Source organism: Oncorhynchus masou, chromosome 28 (assembly GCF_036934945.1).
Source record: "Oncorhynchus masou masou isolate Uvic2021 chromosome 28, UVic_Omas_1.1, whole genome shotgun sequence".
NCBI lineage: Eukaryota > Metazoa > Chordata > Actinopteri > Salmoniformes > Salmonidae > Oncorhynchus > Oncorhynchus masou.
The window spans coordinates 18,993,174-19,017,807 of record NC_088239.1 but is presented as its reverse complement, the minus strand read 5'-3'; the positions used below and the strand labels follow the sequence as shown (position 1 = coordinate 19,017,807).

Sequence of the window (24,634 nt, the reverse complement as noted above, 5' to 3'; positions counted from 1 at the left end):
GTTTCTGCATGGAGTTGCACTTTTGGTCTTTGTGAATGAACTTGTCATGACCAATTAGTGCACAAAATGCACTAGTTCTGTGTCCACACACTCCTCCCGTTCCAATGTTTGTGTCAACACTGAATTTCTCTGGCTTAGTGTTTGGGCTCCTGCAGTTTGTTGACTGCACGCCACACTGCTTAGATCTTACTGCCTCGTGGACACCATCCATTTAGTCTAGCAACACTAAACCGCCATGGTTTGAAAATTTGCCTTCTAAGTCTTGAAAATCCTACACCACGCACACACATACACACTCAATAAACGCACACACACACGCACATTCAATAAATACACACACGTAAGGGGGATTTCTGAGACTGTGACTTTGTGTTAACGGCTGAGACCATTGCGAGCTGCCAGCGATGCCTAGTCTGTATCGTGAACGAACTAGATGAGAACAGCGCTTCTCTCCAGACAGACCTAACGAATGTCACAGCAGTGTCTTATTCCCTCGCCACTCAGCACATAGTGTGTGATTGTGGTGTTACGTTTGTGTGTGGGAGTGTGCTTGAATGCACATATTTGTTTGTGTGTACATACAGTATACACAAGCTACCTCGCTCACCTTCCTACCCATCACAAGGGAGTTTCTACCTTTTTCAACGGAGGGTATTTACCTGTAATGAACTATCCACCAACCCCCCTCCCATCTTATCCTTTACTTTGCTATACCCACTACTTACACAATAAACGACACAGGAATCAAATCAATAATTCAAGCTCCAATACCCGGGCCCTGTGGTTTGGTGCTACCCTCAGGGCTCAATTCATTATGGATATGGATGGAAGGCTTAGGCTACTAGTGCAATAATATAGTATTGCCAGTCGGGGGAAAAAATAGTGTGGAATAATTTATGCCCCCCCCTTCCACCCCTCCATCTGAAAGTGCTTCACTTCACTGTTTAAAAAAAACACATTTTCTATCTTTCTATTTGCAAGGCCTCTAAAAGTTAGAGACGTCGTTCTCTTTTCCTGCTACCACTGTCTTAGGTGTAAATGGTCTAGACATGACGAGCCGAGCACCAAACTAAACTGATCAATTCTAATCTCTCCCCCGATTCCATGCTTCTTGTTATTCCATAACTTTGTCTATGGGAAAGATAAACCAGGTAAGCGAGTCCCCTTTTTGGTTTGATTGTGAAATCTGTTTTTATATCGTTGCTTTGTCGTAGTATTCTCGATGCAGCTAGCATACAACCTATAGCTCCTATCTTGTAGAGTTGGTTCCTACGATATTGATCATAATTCTGATTGCTACCCGGACTATTTGCTTTGACCCCCCCCCCCCCCCCCCCCGTTTTTTAATACTGTTTATTATCTATTATCAATGTATAGTCACTTTACTGCTACCTACATGTACATATTACCTCAATTATCTCAACTAACCTGTAGTACCCCCTCACATTGACTCGATACCGGAACCCCCTGTATATTTCTTCGCTACTTGTATTTTACTGTTGCTCTTTCATTTTTTCTTTAGTTTATTTAGGAAATATTTTTCTTAACTCTTGTTTTTCTGAAAACTGCATTGTTGGTTAAGGGCATGTAAGTAAGCATTTCACGGTAAGGTCCACACCTGTTGTATTCGGCGCATGTGACAAATAACATTTGATTTGATTGTCTGTGTCCAAAAACATGCATTTAAGTAGACCTACAAATCTTAAAATACTAGAAAAACTAACTTTTTTTCTGCTCCAAATGAATCCCCTGTGGCCAGTGAGAATCAAAGAGCAGTAAAATGTGTGTCGTTCCGTCGACAAAACAGCACGTACCAGAGGTCCCATCTAATGGAGGTGTTTGTAGACAAAACACACTCCGCATTCATCCCAGACACACAGTAAATGGGCCTGCTCCAGTTCAGGCCTGCCTCTTCTTCAAAGGCAAAAAACACATTTGATTTGTTTTGATGATAATGCAGTCAGAAGCCATTTGAAATGTTTACTCATGAAAGGCTGTAACTGCTCCAGCTTGCCCTCTTGGTATGGTATGTTGCATTCAAAAACCAAAATATTAAGACTTGCAGATCATATTTAGTTGAAACCAATTGAGTTCCTGAGATCAACCTACTTGTACCTAAATCAGCCATTAATATGCAGATTTTGCTGTGATCGTTATTCATGAATGGCCCTTACTTTTCCTCCCTCATATGTACCTCCCTAACCACTACACCATCTTACTCTGTAACACACTGTTCAACATCCAACTCGGGTTACCTTTCATGTCATCATAACACACTGTTTCTCTCCTCAGATTGGCTTCATACGGGCAGCATCTTCCAAGCATTATGTTAATTGCCAAAATGTGCCTTTGTATTTATGCCAGATTTTGCTGCCTACTGGTAAACACTTGAGAATCGTTGTGTGGGGTAAAAACGCAGTGGATCTGTTTTGCTGCTGAAGCTTTGTCTAAGGCCCTACCACGTTTGGTGCCTCTGAGGAGTGCTTTCAGAGTCTCTGTGGCCCTGTAGTCAGTAGCGTTGAGGGTGAAATCACAAGGGGGTTTTAGAATCAAAAGGGGTTGGTGTCGCACCTGAGTGAGAGACTGAACATCAACAGCCATTCAGAAGCTCCTTTGAGCCGCGGGAACAATGGCTTCCACACTGTTTGTTCACTCGCTTGTTTAGGATAAGATTTGGGATAAGAGAGCACTTTTGTTTGGATTCGGGCCCGTGAGAGTGGAACATAGATCTCATCTCAGTTGGTCTACTTCAATGAAAATCACCTATGTGATGCTTTGAAAAAGTTTGAGACGGAAAAGTATGCAGGGCTTTGAATTCATTACTTGTTTTCCACCAATCACGTTAAGGCTTACTGGCAGGTGGTGGGAAAACCTGGCCAATGGAGAATTAGTATGATACTGCCAATGGGGTTAGATGAAGCCTGGGGCTGCCTCCTAACTATTTGACTTGTAATTCCCCCACATCTTGCAGCAAGGCTGCTATGGATGTTAATAATTCAATATTATACCTTTTATATTTAACTAGACCTTTTTTCATTAGCAGCCAATGTTTGGGTGATTATCAGGCTCAGAAAAATCATGTTGTAGACTCTTAACATTTCTTGAAACCCAGTTTTGGGGTTTCCCTTGATCTCTACATTAGCATAGAAGTCTTACAAACACAGTAGACATTGTTGCAAAATCTATTATTTCTCTAAACTAGAGATCCAATATTACACCTGAACATGAAAAAATTCTAAAGTACAAATATGAATAGTTGAACACCTGCCAGCATTGGTGCATTTCACGTCACTTAATCATTTTTTTGTGTTCTCTAACTCTCCCCAAACTATTTTGACAATGTGAAATGATTTATTCTTGAAGCTCTTTTTTTCCCTCTGACACCGCTCACCCCTGAAGTTTGACGCATGTCTAAAGTAGTTTGCGGCAACGTTCTTTTCCCGCCCCTCCCCCCACCGCGGGCCAGTGTTGGACCACGGATCTCATTATAACACAGTTGAGAAAGAGCGGGAGGGAGAGAGAGCGAGAGAGAGAGAGAGATGAGCGTAAAGAAAGGTGCTCGTCAGTCATTCTATCACTCCTCTCCTCCCCGGGGGGAGAGAGAGAGAGGAAGCTGAGCGTAAAGAAAGGTGCTCGTCAGTCATTCTATCACTCCTCTCCTCCCTGGGTTGCCTCGCTCACCATGGCTGCTCTGTGTCACTTCCTGCACATGAAAAGACAGCTGTCTTGAAAGATACATGGCATCGATGAATAACAAAACAGCGCCACTTTGAAACCCAAAATCTAGCGAGGAGAAATGGAGAGAAAACAGAGAAAGACTAAGTGCCTCAACGTTGTCAATATGTGTTAAACTGTGTTTAATGTCTCTTTACTGCATCCAATTCTGAGACATTCGAAGAGAGAAAAAGCAATCTGCATTCAAATACGGCCCGCCCTTCAAAGTGTCACTTGTAGTGGCGGTTTACAAGGCCTGCGACGGCAAGTTTCTCCCCATACCCAATGTGGCCGGTAAAAGGTCATGTGATAATGCTAGTCTTTTAAGCTCGTTTCAAGGTGGCGTCACAGCATGTATACCTGATTCCCTTGTTCAAAGACGTCTTCAGGAAAATAAAAACTTGATTTCTCCCTCATTCCTCATTTACTCAAACAGCCATGTAAGCCTTGCCAAAGACTGATTTCTGTCATTGATGACTGTTAAGAAATGGCATATTTTCCCACCTTAGGCAGTCACAGAAAATACCACAAATTTAAATTTTGTTATTTGATATCGAGTGGAAGTGCCATTTCTCTCATTACGTCTGGCACTCGGTGGTGTGGGCGGGCAGGGAGGGGGACGACGACGACATCCGTGAGAGTGGGGCTCCTCGCCATGGGGACCAGGCTGCTTGCCATTATCCACTTGGAGCACTGATCAAGGCTTCTTGTCCTCTGAACGAGTTCTGTGTCATTTTATCATTGAGGGGAACAAGCGTGAGAGGGAAAGATATGGGGGGAGCAAGCGGCTTCCTTGGCCAAAAGAGGCTCTACTGCAGGCAATCAGAGCTAATCAGATCAGTTGTCTGATGGGGCTGAGAGAGAGGTATCGGAAGGAACGTTGGGTGGATACAGCTAAATGACAATGCATCATTATGATCTATTTATACATTCTTGAAACTCGTTGGAGAGGCAGCAGGCAGCTGGAGGAGACATTAACTTACAGGAGGAAGAGGAGGCTGGAGGAGACATTAACTTACAGGGGGAAGAGGGAGCTGGAGGAGACATTAACTTACAGGGGAAGAGGCAGCAGGCAGCTGGAGGAGAAATTAACTTACAGGAGGAAGAGGCAGCTGGAGGAGACATTAACTTACAGGGGAAGAGGGAGCTGGAGGAGACATTAACTTACAGGGGAAGAGGCAGCAGGCAGCTGGAGGAGACATTAACTTACAGGGGAAGAGGCAGCAGGCAGCTGGAGGAGAAATTAACTTACAGGAGGAAGAGGCAGCTGGAGGAGACATTAACTTACAGGGGGAAGAGGGAGCTGGAGGAGACATTAACTTACAGGGGGAAGAGGTAGCTGTAGGAGACATTAACTTACAGGGGGAAGAGGGAGCTGGAGGAGACATTAACTTACAGGGGGAAGAGGGAGCTGGAGGAGACATTAACTTACAGGGGGAAGAGGTAGCTGTAGGAGACATTAACTTACAGGGGGAAGAGGTAGCTGGAGGAGACATTAACTTACAGGGGGAAGAGGTAGCTGGAGGAGACATTAACTTACAGGGGGAAGAGGGAGCTGGAGGAGACATTAACTTACAGGGGGAAGAGGTAGCTGTAGGAGACATTAACTTACAGGGGGAAGAGGTAGCTGGAGGAGACATTAACTTACAGGGGGAAGAGGGAGCTGGAGGAGACATTAACTTACAGGGGGAAGAGGTAGCTGGAGGAGACATTAACTTACAGGGGGAAGAGGGAGCAGGCAGCTGGAGGAGGCATTAACTTACAGGGGGAAGAGGGAGCTGGAGGAGACATTAACTTACAGGGGAAGAGGGAGCTGGAGGAGACATTAACTTACAGGGGGAAGAGGGAGCAGGCAGCTGGAGGAGGCATTAACTTACAGGGGGAAGAGGGAGCTGGAGGAGACATTAACTTACAGGGGAAGAGGGAGCTGGAGGAGACATTAACTTACAGGGGAAGAGGGAGCAGGCAGCTGGAGGAGACATTAACTTACAGGGGAAGAGGGAGCTGGAGGAGACATTAACTTACAGGGGAAGAGGGAGCTGGAGGAGACATTAACTTACAGGGGAAGAGGCAGCTGGAGGAGACATTAACTTACAGGGGAAGAGGCAGCTGGAGGAGACATTAACTTACAGGGGAAGAGGGAGCTGGAGGAGACATTAACTTACAGGGGAAGAGGCAGCTGGAGGAGACATTAACTTACAGGGGGAAGAGGCAGCTGGAAGAGACATTAACTTACAGGGGGAAGAGGGAGCTGGAGGAGACATTAACTTACAGGGGGAAGAGGGAGCTGGAGGAGACATTAACTTACAGGGGGAAGAGGGAGCTGGAGGAGACATTAACTTACAGAGGGAAGAGGGAGCTGGAGGAGACATTAACTTACAGGGGGAAGAGGGAGCTGGAGGAGACATTAACTTACAGGGGGAAGAGGGAGCTGGAGGAGACATTAACTTACAGGGGAAGAGGCAGCTGGAGGAGACATTAACTTACAGGGGGAAGAGGGAGCTGGAGGAGACATTAACTTACAGGGGGAAGAGGGAGCTGGAGGAGATATTAACTTACAGGGGAAGAGGCAGCAGGCAGCTGGAGGAGACATTAACTTACAGGGGAAGAGGGAGCTGGAGGAGACATTAACTTACGGGGGAAGAGGCAGCAGGCAGATGCCTCACCAGCACCACTCCAGTGCTGATGTTTATTTTAATAATTAGTCCTAATTGCGTGTCCCGGTGCGAGATCAGAATGGCAAAAAACTAATATGATACATTTTTCATGAGGTGCTCTGCTCGGGCAGAGTAGGGTTTTATCAGCCCAGTGTCTATGTGGTTGTTTTTATTCTATTTCATCTCATGTTATTTTTCGGGGGAACTAGTCCTTCAGAGGAGTATGTTGGTACAGTTCGTGCTGGACTACCTCGGTGAGGACGATTCTGATTGGCTTACAGCACCAGCGTAATGGGCACCTTTTCTGAAAAGGTTCCCAGAAGGCTTTTTTCCTGCCTCCTTTCATGTCTAATAATGATGTGGATAGATATATATCTCTATTTTTAATAATGTGTCTCCTCTTTTGACCCAACAGGATCTGCCGCTGGGTTGTCATTTAAAGAGCTGACCTCCTAACCCTTTGGACCTTTCATGTCCTCTCTTTCTTTCTCTCTCTCAATTCAATTTAAGGGGCTTTATTGGCATGGGAACACACATGTTTACATTGCCAAAGCAAGTGAAATAGATAATAAACAAAAGGACAAAAATTGAAATGTAAACACTCACAAAAGCTTTTTTTTAAATAGACATTTCAAATGTCATATGTCTATAAACAGTATTGTAATGACGTGCAAATAGTTGAAGTATGAAAGGGAAAATAAATCCACATAAATATAGGTTGTATTTACAATCACTCTCTCTCTTTTTGTTTCTCCACAGAGCTTCTTTGAAGGACAGTCTGCACCATGGGACTCTGCCAAGAAAGACGAGAACAGGATGAAGAACCGATACGGAAACATCATTGCATGTGGGTACAAATGATATGTCACCAGTACTTGTTATTGTCATTCAATCCCCTAATGGTTAGATATGGATTTGTGAACATTATTGTGAAAAATGTCATTGATATATTGTCTGTTATTGTAAAGCAACATAAAGATAGGATCATATGAAAAATGTGTCTTGAAGCTGTGATCCTCATTCCAAACCACGTTGAATGTGCATGTGGATACAACACAGGCGGTCCTAATTGACTTGGCAATTATGAAAATGAGCCTTGACATGGCCTAGGGTTCCATCTTTCTCTACAGAACCATTTCACACATTTATTTTTTCCCCATCGGCCTACTCCGACACACACACACACACACACACACACACACACACACACACACACACACACACACACACACACACACACACACACACACACACACACACACACACACACACACACACACACACACACACACACACACACACACACACACACAACCCCATCAGTAATGAGGTGACCGCCCCAGTTATTTCCATGTCAATAAGATTCCTGACACTTCCTGTCCCTACAAATGAGCAACCGACCAATCGCAGTGCTGCACATGGCGCAACAACCAATGAGCTGGAGGGCACATTGGGGGGGACTAACAGTTTTCTGCCGGTTGTAATAATTAGTGAATAAATCATTCAGAGTACGTTAGCATCTCCTCTGTGCAATGGGAGAGAAAGAAGGAGATCAGAGAAGATCGTTCTCCTATCAGTCATAATGAATTGTTATGACTAATGGAGAGACACTTGTTTCACAACCGAGCTCTGTCATGTGATGAATTTGATTAAGTAGAGTCGCACGTCACAGTAGTTGACTGCTCAAACTTATCTGCACCTAACTGGTGATACGGGCTCTTACTGTGCCCAGATCCATCACTTTGAATCCCAACAACAACTAAGGTGAAACAATAACTGAAAACTGTACCTGAACAACTGAACAGCATAGTTATCTTACAAATAATTGTTGACTGGTATCCAAATGAATAGGGACTAAAATCAACTTATTAACCCAGGAAATACTTTGTTCTAGAGGGCATATGTTAGACATCAGCACAGTGGCTAGGTAGTTTTGCAGTATGGGCAGGAGTTGATGACCTTAAACTCGGTGGACACTCTCCTCCACAGGGATAGCCGACCAGTGTTTTCCTCTCTGTCTCATCAATATTACTAATGGGGCCTTGTTTTCTCGTCCTCTCTCTTGTTTTTTCTTTCTCTCTGTCCTGTCTTTATCCAGATGATCACTCCCGCGTCCGGCTGCAGGCTATCGAGGGAGAGCAGAGCTCCGATTACATTAATGCAAATTACGTGGATGTAAGTACAACACCAGCCTGGGCTTAGACATAAAGGTCAGCCAGCGTGTGTCTGTGCACACGCATAGCTCTCAGATGGAATGAGATGATGATCAGGCTCCTGCTTAAACCCACAATCCTCCTACCCTCTCTCCTCCTCTTCCCGCACACCATTCAGAAGTTTAGACACACCTACTCATTCCGGGATTTATCTTTATTTTTACTGTTTTCTTCATTGCAGAATAATAGTGAAGACATCAAAGCTATGAAATAACACATATGGAATCATGTAGTAACCAAAAAAGTTTTAAACAAATCAAGATTCATCAAAGTAGCCACCCTACCTTGATTACAGCATTGAACACTCATGGCATTCTCTCAACCATCTTCACCTGGAATGCAATTCAATTCAAGGTGTGCCTTGTTAAGTTGTGTGCTTTAATGTGTTTGAGCAAATCAGTTGTGTTGTGACAAGGTAGGAGTGGTATTCAGAAGAAAGCCCTATTTGGTAAAAGACCAAGTTGGCATTATGGCAAGAACAGCTCAAGTAAGCAAAGAGAACTTTGAAAGTTTCTTCAAGTGCACAAAAACCATCAAGCGTTGTGATGAAACTGGCTCTTATGAGGACCACCACAGGAAAGGAAGACCCAGAGTTACCTCTACAGCAGAGGATTAGTTCATTAGAGTTACCAGCCTCAGAAATTGCAGATAAATGCAAATAAATGCTTCACAGAGTTCAAGTAATAGACACATCTCAACATCAACTGTTCAGAGGAGACTGTGTGAATCACACATTCATGGTTGAATTGTTGCAAAGAAACCACTACTAAAGGACACCAATAGTAAGAAGAGACTTGCTTGGGCAAAGAAACACGAGCAATGGACATTAGACCACTGGAAATCTGTCCAAATTTGAGCTTTATGGTTCCAACTGCCGTGTCTTTGTGAGACGCAGAGCAGGTGAAAGGATGATCTCCGCATGTGTGTTTCCCACCGTGAAGCATGGAGGAGGTGGTGTGATAGTGCTTTACTGGTGACACTTTCTGTGATTTATTCAGAATTCAAAGCACACTTAACCAGCATGGCTACCACAGCTTTCTGCAGCTATATGCCATCCTATCTGGTTTGCGCTTGGTGGGACTATCATTTGTTTTTGAACCTGCGTAGGACTCCCCGCAACAGCCAGTTAAAGTGCAGGGCGCCAAATTCAAAACAACAAAAATCTCATAATTAAATTTCCTCAAGCATACAAAAATTTCACACCATTTTAAAGATAAAATTCTCATTAATCCAGCCACAGTGTCTGATTTCAAAAATGATTTACAGTGAGAGCACCACAAACAATTGTTAAGTCACCACCAAGCCACAGAAAAACACAGCCATTTTTTCCAGCCAAACAGAGAAGTCACAAAATGCAGAAATAGAGATAAAATTAATCACTAACCTTTGATGATCTTCATCAGATGACACTCATAGGACTTTGTTACACAATACATGTATGTTTTGTTTGATAAAGTTCATATTTATATTTTAAAAATCTGAGTTTACATTGGCGCGTTATGTTCACTAGTTCTAAAACATGCGGTGATATTGCCGCATCAATTTACAGAAATACTCATAATAAACATTGATAAAGATACAACTATTATACATGGAACTTTAGATAAATATCTCCTTAATGCAACCGCTGTGTCAGATTTCAAAAAAACTTTACGGAGAAAGCAAATCAAATCAAATCAAATCAAATTTATTTATATAGCCCTTCGTACATCAGCTGATATCTCAAAGTGCTGTACAGAAACCCAGCCTAAAACCCCAAACAGCAAGCAATGCAGGTGTAGAAGCACGGTGGCTAGGAAAAACTCCCTAGAAAAGCCAAAACCTAGGAAGAAACCTAGAGAGGAACCAGGCTATGTGGGGTGGCCAGTCCTCTTCTGGCTGTGCCGGGTAGAGATTATAACAGAACATGGCCAAGATGTTCAAATGTTCATAAATGACCAGCATGGTCGAATAATAATAAGGCAGAACAGTTGAAACTGGAGCAGCAGCACGGCCAGGTGGACTGGGGACAGCAAGGAGTCATCATGTCAAGTAGTCCTGGGGCATGGTCCTAGGGCTCAGGTCAGTTGAAACTGGAGCAGCAGCACGGCCAGGTGGACTGGGGACAGCAAGGAGTCATCATGTCAGGTAGTCCTGGGGCATGGTCCTAGGGCTCAGGTCCTCCGAGAGAGAGAAGGAGAGAATTAGAGAACGCACACTTAGATTCACACAGGACACCGAATTGGACAGGAGAAGTACTCCAGATATAACAAACCATGCAATAATCTGAGTATATCCTTTAGACAACAAAGCAGCCAAAAAGATACCCGCCATATTGGGTAGTCAACATTGCTCAGAAATAGCAGTTTAAATATTCACTTACCTTTGATGATCTTCATCAGAATGCACTCCCAGGAATCCCAGTTCCACCATAAATGTTTTGATTTGTTCGATAATGTCCATCAGTTATGTCCAAATATCTTCTTTTGTTATGGCGTTTGGTAAACAAATCCAAAAGCTCGTTCAGGTCGCGCCGAACTTCGGACGAAAAGTTCACAACGTTCTGTTACAGCCCGTAGAAACATGCCAACCTAAGTATGGAATCAATCTTTAGGATGTTTTTAACATAAAACTTAATTAATGTTCCAACCGGACAATTCATTTGTCTGTACAAATTAAGTGGAACGAAGCTGCCTTTCACGTGAGCGAGCCAGACCGAGGCTGTGGCACTCTGCCATACCACTCACTCAAAGAGCCCTTATGAGCCCCTCCTTTAGAGTAGAATCCTCAAAACATGTTCTAAATACTGCTGACATCTAGTGGAAGCCTTGGGAAGTGAAAAATAACTAACATCACCCTGTATCTTCAATGGGGGCTAGGTTGAAAAACTACAAACCTATTTCCCACTTCCTGGTTGGATTTTTCTCAGGTTTTCGCCTGCCATATAAGTACTGTTATACTCACAGACATCATTCATTTTTGTCTATCCAATACTAATAATAAATCAAATCAAATTTATTTGTCACATACACATGGTTAGCAGATGTTAATGAGAGTGTAGCGAAATGCTTCCGACAATGCAGTAATAACCAACGAGTAATCTAACGTAACAATTCCAAAACTACTACCTTATACACACAAGTGTAAAGGGATAAAGAATATGTACACAAAGATATATGAATGAGTGATGGTACAGAATGGCATAGGCAATATGGAGTAGATGGTATACAGTACAGTATATACATATGAGATGAGTAATATAGGGTATGTAAACAAAGTGGCATAGTTTAAAGTGGCTAGTGATACATGTATTACATAAAGATGCAGTAGATAATATAGAGTACAGTATATACATATGAGATGAGTAATGTAGGGTATGTAAACATTATATTAAGTAGCATTGTTTAAAGTGGCTAGTGATATATTTTTACATAAATTTCCATTATTAAAGTGGCTGGAGTTGAGTCAGTATGTTGGCAGCAGCCACTCAATGTTAGTGGTAGCTGTTTAACAGTCTGATGGCCTTGAGATAGAAGCTGTTTTTCAGTCTCTCGGCCCCTGCTTTGATTCACCTGTACTGACCTCGCCTTCTGGATGATAGCGGGGTGAACAGGCAGTGGTTCGGGTGGTTGTTGTCCTTGATGATCTTTATGGTCTTCCTGTGACATCAGGTGGTGTAGGTGTCCTGGAGGGCAGGTAGTTTGCCCCCAGTGATGCGTTGTGCAGACCTCACTACCCTCTGGAGAGCCTTACGGTTGTGGGCGGAGCAGTTGCCGTACCAGGCTGTAATACAGCCCAACAGAATGCTCTCGATTGTGCATCTGTAGAAGTTTGTGAGTGCTTTTGGTGACAAGCTGAATTTCTTCAGCCTCCTGAGGTTGAAGAGACGCTGCTGCGCCTTCTTCACCACGCTGTCTGTGTGTGTAGACCAATTCAGTTTATCTGTGATATGTACGCTGAGGAACTTAAAATTTACTACCCTCTCCACTACTGTCCCGTCGATGTGGATAGGGGGTTGCTCCCTCTGCTATTTCCTGAAGTCCACAATCATCTCCTTTGTTTTGTTGATGTTGAGTGTGAGGTTATTTTCCTGACACCACACTCCGAGGGCCCTCACCTCCTCCCTATAGGCCAACTCGTTGTTGGTAATCAAGCCTACCACTGTAGTGTTGTCCGCAAACTTGATGATTGAGTTGGAGGCATGCATGGCCACACAGTCGTGGGTGAACAGGGAGTACAGGAGAGGGCTCAGAACGCACCCTTGTGGGGCCCCAGTGTTGAGGATCAGCGTGGTGGCCCATCACCTGGGGGCGGCCGGTCAGGAAGTCCAGTACCCAGTTGCACAGGGCGGTGTCGAGACCCAGGGTCTCGAGCTTGGTGACGAGTTTGGAGGGTACTATGGTGTTAAATGCTGAGCTGTAGTCGATGAACAGCATTCTCACATAGGTATTTCTCTTGTCTAGATGGGTTAGGGCAATGTGGTTGCGGTCGTCTGTGGACCTATTTGGGTGGTAAGCAAATTGGAGTGGGTCTAGTGTGTCAGGTAGGGTGGAGGTGATATGGTCCTTGACTAGTCTCTCGAAGCACTTCATGATGATGGAAGTGAGTGCTACGGGGCGGTAGTTGTTTAGCTCAGTTACCTTAGCTTTCTTGGGAACAGGGACAATGGTGGCCCTCTTGAAGCATGTGGGAACAGCAGACTGGGATAAGGATTGATTGAATATGTCCGTAAACACACCAGCCAGCTGGTCTGCGCATGCTCTGAGGACGTGGCTGGGGATGCCGTCTAGGCCTGCAGCCGTGTGAGGGTTAACATGTTTAAATGTTTTACTAACGTCGGCTGCAGTGAAGGAGAGTCCGCAGGTTTTGGTAGCGGGCTGTGTCAGTGGCAATGTATTGTCCTCAAAGCGGGCAAAAAGGTTATTTAGTCTGTCTGGGAGCAAGACATCCTGGTCCGCGACGGGGCTGGTTTTATTTTTGTAATCCGTGATTGACTGTAGACCCTGCCAAATACCTCTTGTGTCTTAGCCGTTGAATTTTGACTCTACTTTGTCTCTAATACTGACGCTTAGCTTGTTTGATTGCCTTGCGGAGGGAATAGCTACACTGTTTGTATTCCGTCATGTTTCCGGTCACCTTGCCCTGGTTAAAAGCAGTGGTTCCCGCTTTCAGTTTCACGCGAATGCTGCCATCAATCCACTGTTTCTGGTTTGGGAATGTTTTAATCGTTGCTATGGGTACGACATTGTCAATGTACTTTCTAATTAACTCGCTCACCGAATCAGCGTATTCGTCAATGTTGTTGTTGGAAGCAATGAGGAACATATCCCAATCCACGTGATCGAAGCAGTTTTGAAGCGAGGAATCAGATTGGTCTCACAACCGCAGACCACGTGTAACCATTCCAGCCCAGGGCCTCCATATTTGGCTTCTTCACCTGCGGAATCATTTTAGACTCGCCACATGGACAGCTGATGAAACTGTGGGTTTGCACAGCCATATAATTTCTGCACAAACTGTCTCAGGTAAGCTCATCTGCGTGCTCGTTTTCCTCACCAGGTCTTGACTTGACTGCAGTTCGGCGTCGTAACCGACTTCAGTGGGCAAAAGCTCACCTTTGATGGCCACTGGCACACTGGAGAAGTGCGTTCTTCACGGATGAATGCTGGTTTCAACTGTACCGGGCAGATGATAGACCGTGTGTGATGTTGTGTGGGCGAGCGGTTTGCTGATGTCAATGTTGTGAACAGAATGCCCCATGGTGGCGGTGGGGTTATTGCATGGGCAGGCATAAGCTACACACAGCAAACACAATTGCATTGTCGTGCCATTCATCTGCCACCATCACCTCATGTTTCAGGATGTTGCATGGATCTGTACACAATTCCTGGAGGGTGAAAATGTCCCAGTTTTTCCATGGCCTGCATACTCAACAGACATGTCACCCATTGAGCATGTTTGGGATGCTCTGGATCAACATGTAAGACAGCGTGTTCCAGTTCCTGACCATATCCAGCAACTTTGCACAGCCATTGAAGAGGAGTGGGACAACATTCCACAGGTCACAATCAACAGTCTGATCAACTCTATGTGAAGGAGTTGTGTCGCGCTGCATGAAGCAAATGGTGGTCACACCTTATACTGACTGGTTTTCTGATCCACACCCTACCTTTTATTTTCAGGTATCTGTAACCAACAGATGCATATCTGTATTCCTAGTCATGTGAAGTCCAGAGATTAGAGCCTAATGCAATTATTTAATTTGACAGATTTCCTTATATGACCTGTAACTCGGTAAAATCTTTGAAATTGTGGCATGTTGCGTTTTATATTTTTGAGAGCGAGAGTGATGGGGCATTGATCCAGATGGCCCATCAGAAAGTTTGCCTTCGATTTGTTTTGAGCCTCAGATGTAAACAGAGCCCACACTTTGGGTCATGGACTGACAAACAGCAGGGTCCCGGTATACACACACACACACACACCACAAGCCCTGCTTGTGCCACAGGTCAGCGGTACCCCTGCCGCTATCACGCCGGGTGTGTGAAATTGAGAAAAAGCCTTTGTGATACTTCAATGAATCTGTCATTGTGTCCAAAAACGAAAAGCTTCTGTACCAACTGTGATTGTGAACCATCCGGTGGCCATGCAAGAGGCTGTTGTGTGGAAGCTGATTGTACAACATAGATTTCAATCCTATTCTACCCAAAGGTGTTTCCTTCAAAGTTCTTTGGGGGAAATGTTTATCAAAATTACATTTTCTGATTTATGTAGAAGTAAAACAAAATGGAGTCATCTTTTTTGTTGAACCTGAGAGACACAGCAGAGATAACGAGAGAAGAAAGAAGAGATAGTCAGTGACACACTCTGGAGATTTCCACGACTGTCTCTCACATGCACGCACACACACGCATTCATCACAAATGTGAGCCAAATGTCCATCTATGCTTTGGCGTAAACAGAGCTGCCTTTGACCACCATGTGTCCTGTATATCCAGTCTGGACTATGAAATTAGAACTAGAACACTGTCCATCTCTATGGTCTGGATACAGTCTGTCCACGGCCAGTACATACTGTAGGGCCATTAGTTTGTTTCCCAGGTGACCGTTTAACACTAGAAGCCCACTCCTTGTTTACCCCCCTGGCTATTGCTGTTGACAGTCAATGTTATTTTCCTCTCCCATCAACCAGGTGGCATGGTGCCACCAATGCCAACCAACTTCCCCCTGCGTATACTTACCTCCCTTGTCTCCTCCTCGCCTCACTCCTCATCTCCCCCTCTACCTCCATGCCAAGCTTGGCTTTCACATGTCATTAGCCACATTAGCACACTTAGCTCTCTCCTCTTCAAAGACCAGTGTAAATTAGGGTAAATTTGCAGCGTAGGTGGAACAAGTCGCTATCTCTCGAAATGAAAGGGCCTATAAATAATTTCCACACGCCCACATGGCGTCTTCATGTCAGAGACATTGTGTTCAGGTGCTCACAGATTGATAAAGAGATCATTCTGAAAGTGTCCCCTCGTTGTCAAGACCGGAGTTGGTACGTGTTAGACAGCACTCTAAGTGGATATGGTTTAATCTGGCTTAGTTTCACTGTTCGCATTGTTCTTGATAGCAACAAGGTGATTCTGAAGGATTTTATATGAGAGGAGAGAATTTGCCCATTGACTTTGTAGACGTTTTGCGTTTCAAAACGAGGAATTGTTATCTTGTTGCCAGAAGCCTCCTATGATAATGCAATGTTCCTCTCACAGAGAATCATAAGCATCAACCTTACAGTACTCATTAAAACATTCCATGAATACAATTTAACTGTGTTTGTGTGTGTGCGCGCGTGTTTGGCAGCACACTTGTATGTCCAGTCGTATGTGTTGAATTAGCATTCCGCGTCTTCCTGCTCTGCAAGGTCACCTATGTAGCTAATTACAGCTTGACCCCAGAGGACTCGTGGTGACACGGACATGAAGACATCTGTACACTACCTCCCTAAGCTGCACCTGCCCTCTCCTCTCCCTGCAGACTGTCTGTCTGGGTTTCTGCTCCCTCCCAGTGTTTCTCTAGCCTGTTTCTGTAGTGCTGTCTCACCAACTCCTTTGGTCATTGGCATGACAACGACCATAGCAGTTGGCTGTGTGTGTGGTGCATTCAGTCAGTGAACTCGGCAGCATCTGTGTGAGTGCAGGCACAGACCTAACAGGTCCCAATTAAGTGGAATTTCAGAAGGTCAGAACAGAAGTCTAAACCTTTGTTCCAACATGATGATCACATAGAATACGTGACCAGCCAATGAACCCTTCTCCTAATAGCCTCTCGCTAACTAACTCTATAGCCATAGTTGATATTCATCGCCACGTGTGCTCCCACGGTGGGAACTCCTCGATAGTATGTAGAGCAAGAGGATAAACAAGTCTCAGGGAGCCCAGCCTATGAGAGCCCAGAGAGACGGAGAGCCCAGCATATCAGAGAAGAGGGATGAGGTGTCCCTGTTTGATTCAGTCCAATTATATTCCATGTTAATTATAGTTGAGGTAAAGGGAATATGGCGCGGATAAGAGCTGGACCAGATGAAGACAATAGGTCAGACTTTGTGGCGGGTGAGAACGGCTCTTTACGCCAACATTTAGCTTCCCACCGTGTACAGTAGGCCTCGCTAGGATACAAGATGCTCGCCAAATGAAATTTGAGGGGATTAGAGTAATCCCTCTGAGATTGAGCCTATTCCGAAGATAAGAGCCACACAGCAGAAGAATAACTCAGCCGTGTGCGTGTTCACAATCCACAGACTGTATTATCCATCGAAAATATGCTGTCAGTGCACTTTAAGTGAACCGACCGCAGGAATTCTTAGAGAAAGAGAAATGCTGCTGACGGGATGTTAGAGTGGTTGCTGTCATGTTGTTGTCATTATCTTAGAAGATGAGCTTTTGCACGTATTTTCAAATGGAATCCAAATAGAAAATAAACATTTTCTTTCTACTTGGTTTGAATTAATTAGTAATTTAAGACAAAAAATATGTTTTGAAATATGTTTTCACCGCAGCATGTTTCGCTTCTTGACTCAAGTAAACAAATATGCCCATTGTACTGTATTCTTCAGTTTGTTCAATACTGACATCTGTGTGCTGAATTTTTTTATTTGTTTCTCTTTTGGATTTCAGGGCTACCACAGGCCAAATCACTACATTGCTACCCAAGGTAAGAACAGAAACACACAACAAACTTGATCTTGTCTGAATATCTCAGTATTGTTGTTGGATCTGCAAGTCTTTAGTCTGCTGTTCAGTATGACAGCCTCACCAGAGCTGTCAACACAGATATACAAGAGATCTGTTAAAAGCGGTGGGACTCCCCTCTCTCTCGCTCTCTAACCAACCTCCCCCTCCTTTATTTCCTTCAGCCTGTCCAAGCCTTGTTGTGCTGAAGTAGCGTCTTAGAACAATTAATCAGTTGTGTGAGCAAAAGGGGAGGGGTGAGGATTGCAGTAACAAATAAATGGATAAGTTCATGTGTACTGGCGTGGTGTGTGTACATGCACATGCGTGTCTAAACGTGTGTTGTATTACTGCATTAATCTGGCAGGCATACGCTTTTCCCACAATCCCACTGGAGGTGAGCTCTGACTGATCGTTAATTGTTGTTGAATTCTTGGAGGAAATGTTTTCTCGGCCAGCCGCGCAAAGGTAATTCCCTTCCACGCTCCCTCCGAGGAGAGACAGCCAATCCAGCACAGTCAGACCAAGTAAACAGTCTGGTGGTCTAGTGGGCCTGGGAGCTGTATAATGACCTAGTAGACAGTCTGGTGGTCTAGTGGGCCTGGGAGCTGTATAATGACCTAGTAGACAGTCTGGTGGTCTAGTGAGTCTGGGAGCTGCATAATGACCTAGTAGACAGTCTGGTGGTCTAGTGAGTCTGGGAGCTGCATAATGACCCAGTAAACAGTCTGGTGGTCTAGTGAGTCTGGGAGCTGTATAATGACCCAGTAAACAGTCTGGTGGTCTAGTGAGTCTGGGAGCTGCATAATGACCCAGTAGACAGTCTGGTGGTCTAGTGAGTCTGGGAGCTGTATAATGACCTAGTAGACAGTCTGGTGGTCTAGTGAGTCTGGGAGCTGCATAATGACCCAGTAAACAGTCTGGTGGTCTAGTGAGTCTGGGAGCTGCATAATGACCTAGTAGACAGTCTGGTGGTCTAGTGAGTCTGGGAGCTGCATAATGACCTAGTAGACAGTCTGGTGGTCTAGTGGGCCTGGGAGCTGTATAATGACCTAGTAGACAGTCTAGTGGGTCTGGGAGCTGCATAATGACCTAGTAGACAGTCTGGTGGTCTACTGGGTCTGGGAGCTGCATAATGACCTAGTAGACAGTCTAGTGGGCCTGGGAGCTGCATAATGACCCAGTAAACAGTCTGGTGGTCTACTGGGTCTGGGAGCTGCATAATGACCTAGTAGACAGTCTAGTGGGCCTGGGAGCTGCATAATGACCCAGTAAACAGTCTGGTGGTCTAGGAGCTGCATAATGGTGTAGATAGTCTGGTGGTCTGGAAGTTGCATAATGACCTGTTTATTGAAGTGCTGGCCTCCCAGGCCATCCGCCTTGCCATTCTCTGTCTCCTCAGAAGAACTACACCTGTTCTGTAACGAATGACACTGAGTGAAACGCAGGCTGCGCTAACAGTCAAGTGGACACACATACCTAGTCCTCGGTAGTGTGTCTTAACCCCCAGGTGAATTGCTTCCAACAGAGAGAGTGCCGGCTGGTGAATGAGACTAGGAGAGGGTTGACCTCCATCCTATTTTATGATGAGACTATACAATATTTACTATACACAGTCATACTATACATTGAATAGGAGAGAAAATAATAGAGCACACCAGCCTCAGACAGAATTGGCAGCGGACTCTCCATGTTTAGTTTTTTTCAATGTTATGCTGCCGTTTGTAATTAGAGGGCAGCTTTCAAAGAGAATTCCATTTTTTTGGGGGGTAGAGAGAGAGGAAAATCGTAACAAGCAGAGATCTTGCACAGATCAAAGGCAGGTGTGCTTCAGGCCAATCGGGCGCTTGTCAGTCACGGACATTCAGCATGGGATCCCAAACAATATACACTGAGTGTACAAAACATTAAGAACACCGGCTCGTTCCATGACATAGACTGACCAGGTGAATCCAGGTGAAATATATGATCCCTTATTTATGTCACTTGTTATATCCACTTCAATCAGTCTAGATGAAGCAGAGGAGATGTTAAAGAAGGATTTTTAAGCCTTGAAATAATTAAGACATGGATTGTGTAGGAGTGCCATTGAGAATGTGAATGTGCAAGACAAAACATTGACATGCCTTTGAACGTGGTATGGTGGTAGGTGCCAGGCACACCGGTTGGAATGTGTCGAGAACTGCAATGCTGCTGGGTTTTTCACGCTCAACAGTTTCCCGTGTCTATCATGAATGGTCCACCACCCAAAGGACATCCAGCCAACTTAACACAACTGTGAGAAGCACTGGAGTCAACATGGGCCAGTATCCCTGTGGAATGCTTTCGACACATTGACACTTTCGACACAGAGTCCATGCCCTTACAAATTGAGAATTTTTTTAGGGCAAAAGGGGGTGCAACTCAATATTAAGAAGGGGTTCCTAATGTTTTATACACTCAGTGTATGTTTTTACTCATGGGTGTGGGGAGGTGCATTTTGTCCATTCACCCCTTTTCTCTCAACCCCAGAAGCTAAAGGTCTGTATAGCCTTTTTAATACAATATCATTTATTAAAATACATACAACCTCACACAATGGCTGGCTGGCATGTTTCTCTTTCTAGGGGAAAAAAAGGTGCAAAGAAATATCCTAGTCTCCTTCCCTCCTGAAGAATCCCAGCATTTTGTGTGTCTGTATCTGTGGCTGGCGGGGTGCCAGGGTGAAAAGCATTGTGACGACAGAGCCTCTCCTCTGACAGCCTGTCCACTCCAGCCGTCTGTGAAGACTTTGTTTAGCTTTTTTCTCCTACTTCCTTGTCCTATTTCCCCAGTGCACCATGGGAGAATCTCTTCTCCACAACTAATTGGAGTTGCATGACTTGGCTTTACCCTCTGCCGCACTAGGCCATTTACCGCAGCTGCTCAACGATGATGCGTCGTGTCACATTTTCTTCTCCCAGACGACGACACCAGCCGCGCTTCGCGCCTCTCCTCCGCCGAGACTTTCTTTCTCTACACAGTTGTACAATACCCACTGTTAACACTGTGTCAACACAGATGACTGGTTTAGTTGGAAAACGTCTCACAGGTTCACGAAGTGTGTTCATAAGGAGGGGAAAGGAGGGAGGAAGGGAAGGGGGGGAGGTACTTGTATAGAGCTCTTAGAAGGAAATAGTTGGGAGATCAAACCTCCATTCATCCCGAGTGCAGTCCTTTTTTCATATCATCTACATAACACCATCACTTCCTCCAGAGAAAAAAACCTTCCTATCCCTGGGTGGATGAGTAACTGTAGGACACACACTGTTCTGATTGAACTGAATCTGCCTTTAATTTAGAAAGAAAATAATACGTCTAGAATGGTGAGGGTTGCTGTTAGGAGGAGTGAAGGGGGCCAGGGGAGAACGGGGAGTGTATAGGCTCTTGTTCCTTGGAGAGATGGTTATGAATACCAGGAGAGCATGTGAAAACCGGCTCGCTCGCACTAGAGGTAAAGGCACCTGGAATTGTCATCCGGCGAATTCTCAAGCATTTTAAAATGCGACACCAGTGTTTGGTAATGCGGCTGTTTGTGTGAGCATGAATATGGAACATCTGCAGGGAGCTTTGTGTGTGTATGCGCACGTGTGTGTGTGTGCTCGCGCATGTGTATATTTTAGCTGTTGGAAGCAATTCGCTGTGGCTGACGGTACACACGCCGCAGCTCTCGAGGACACACACACACACACACGGATTTGCATGAGCTAATTAGCTCGTCCAAAGTATTTTTTTTAGCATTTGCCAGTTGATTAAAAAACAATGCTAATTTGAATTAATTAAATTAGTAATTCTTAATTCCTTCCAGGGATCCTTTATTGCTCGGTGCAATCTTAAACACGGCCCACATTAAAGTGTGTAGGAGTTAATTGAGAGTGTGTGCACAGATTTCTGTCCCCCTTCCTGGCGTTAAGCTTCTTGTCATTCACCGCGTGTGTGTTGACTTAGATCCAGGCATTAGCTGATTGCCCTGTCAACAGTGATCAGAATGTACAGGCACACAGCCCCAGTGTCCTGTGTTGATAAAGTTCAACTGGGAAAAACAAGGTGTTAACCAGCTGAACTTGTGTACTTTTCATTGCTCAGAAAACAAGCAAGTAATGGACAAATGTGAAAAACGCTAACAAGGATGTGATGAGCATTGAATTAGTATGAGAAGAAGCTGGTATAAGTAGAGGATCTGACCATCCTGACAATATTTGGACAATACACTCACTTTTATATTGGAAAATCACATGTTGGTGTCATTCATAACATGATTCATAACATGTCCGTATGGTCACAAAGAGCTTCGCATACACACACTCACACCCTTTCTCTCCTTTCTCTCTCTCTCTACCTCGCTCGCTCTCTCTCTCTGTCCCTCTGTCTCTCCTCAGGGCCCATGCAAGAGACAGTCTATGATTTCTGGAGGATGGTGTGGCATGAGAACACTGCAACCATCGTCATGGTGACCAACCTGGTGGAGGTGGGCAGGGTGAGTACCACGAGACCACAGACACACACAAACACACACACAGTCACACATTACACACACTAAAGACAAACTCAGTTTTGGTACATTTTATTGATTCAACCAATAAATAAAGTAAACTAAAAGGTGGACATTTTCCAGGCCTGGCATACAGAAACCAGGGGCCCAACATTTGAGTGTTTTCTGGAAAGCAACGTTAGACAATGTCAATCTACTGGGGTGTAATGTCCCGTGTGGGTACAGACCTTGTTCAAGCCAATCAACCATTGGTTAAAGATTTGAGAGGCGTGATCAGAGAGTGATCTGACCGGTTAGTCGAATAAGCTCTCTGAAACGGTCAAACCCATAACAATACGCACGCATGCGCACACACACACACACACACACACACACACATACACACTCTCACGCACACACTCATACACACAACGACAGAGAGGGCATGCCTAACCTGTCAGTGGCTCATTTAAGGAAGGGCCCCAACTCCCGCTGGCACCATATCAAATCAACAAAAGGGAACCGAGTGATGCACGGCCACAGAGCGCTAGCCAAGCGGGTGAATCCTCCCACCACCTGGTGCTATTGTTTTAACCACTCAGCCCTGGCTGTCCCATCTTGCCCCCTGTTGAGTCTCCACTCTCCAGGCCCCTTCAGTGGGCTGCAGGCAGGCCAGGGTCGGCAGGCAGGAAGGCACAGCGGCATTCTTTTCCACCATAATAATAAAACCACTCACTCCACAGCCATTGTCTGCTAGGCCGCTTCACCACTGATGAACTTTGGGAAATCCCTTCTCCCAGGCTTCTGTCGCTTTTCGCGTTCATGCCAAGCAGTTTTGTTTGTTTTCGATCTAGCTTCTCTCCTGTTTCTACATCCCTTCTGGACCGCAGGTGGTGGGAGCACAATGCACAACTAGATGTGGAGAATAACACTACCCCAGATAATGTGTTAGTGAGTGGCGCAGGCAGCCACCCAAAGCATATCGCTGGCTGATCATATTCATCGTAGCTGTCAGACACGGTTGGGATTAATAGGATATTTCTGCCAAGACTTCATCTATAGGATGCTCTTCAGGGATAAGCTAGCTGAAGTATCAGGGGGATCTGAGAGGCTGGAGGATCTGGAGCATCTTGACTTGAGCTTCATACAGTTTATGATCGTGTCACTGGATACCCAACTTCCTTTCACTGATGATCAGGGCTGAAGCTCCAGTCAGCTCCACAGTGACCCTGTACACTTTATTTATCCTGTCAGAAGTTGATGAGGTACCTAGTAAGATTACGATGGATAGCTAATCGTCCTCCCAATGTTTTATTTTGTGTGAGTGTATTTATTTTTAAAGACTACATTACACTCTGTGACCAGTAGGAGTGCTTTGTATTGTTAAACCTCTCTTCCTATCACGGATCATGTACTCCATCCAAGATCCTCTCAGAACCGTCGCCTGCTGTCCTTACATGCGTACCCAGTGTGGCACACAACACCAGAGAGAATGGAAGTGGCACTAGTTTGACAAAGCCATATTAGTCTCTGTGGTGGTAGGTATAAGAGAACTAGTTGTTCCAGATAGCTCTCCTAGATTGGCATTCTTTAAAGATCCACAATGCAGGAATCACTTTATCATTTCCTGCTTGGTAAAATTCTAATAGTTTGCCTAATTTCAGTTTGTGACAAAACAAGCAGTCATTATGTAGAGAATTATTGTGCCATCTAAACTGCTGTGAAATATATTTTTCACAACCAAAAATATAGTATTTTCAGCTGTTTGAAGCTGGTGTACAAAACCGACAGTAAAAGAGACAAAAACTAAACTTAAGAACATGAAGAATAGAAATAGTGCACGTAGAACATATTTACAGCTTCTTAAACTTGCTTTCAATGACAATGAAAGATCAATAACTCAAATTGCTGTATGAATTTGGTCGGGTCGCCCAAAACGTTTAATAAGTTCTTGTCTGGGCTTCCCACAAGAAGGAAAGCTACTAGTTATGTGTCCTTCAATAGAAACCTTATGGGATCATCTTAAAATCTTCTCCAACGACATTGAGATTCCTCTTAAAGGCTATATCAGGAAACAGGGCCTAGTAGGAGATGAGGGCATAAGGAAGCATATTCATGCAACCTACTTTAGAAAATGGCTTCCAAGATCTAAATGTACCAATTACATGTAATTGAGCGGCTCGGTACTGTAAAGACATGAAATACAAAACTACAGTACACCATCATAAACCATGTCCTGTGTGTGTGGCTCAGTCGTGGCTCAGTCGGTAGAGCATGGCGCTTGCAACGCCAAGCGTCGTGGGTTCGATTCCCGCTGGGGCCACCCATATGTAAAAGTAGTGGCCCCAGCCAACTTGTAAGTCGCTT

The 24,634-nt window shown here is 44.7% G+C and overlaps 1 protein-coding gene across 10 annotated transcripts in view; it reads left to right on the top strand.

Moving 5' to 3' along the window:
* The window catches only part of LOC135517303 (receptor-type tyrosine-protein phosphatase mu-like), a 288,195-nt gene that overhangs the window by 237,517 nt on the left and 26,044 nt on the right, over nt 1–24,634 (top strand). For all 10 annotated transcript variants that reach the window (XM_064941482.1, XM_064941481.1, XM_064941484.1 and 7 more), the window contains 4 exons: nt 7,131–7,218; nt 8,470–8,546; nt 17,725–17,761; nt 22,176–22,273. In XM_064941482.1, the coding sequence (XP_064797554.1) occupies nt 7,131–7,218; nt 8,470–8,546; nt 17,725–17,761; nt 22,176–22,273 (300 nt within the window). The remainder of the gene's footprint in view (nt 1–7,130; nt 7,219–8,469; nt 8,547–17,724; nt 17,762–22,175; nt 22,274–24,634) is intronic.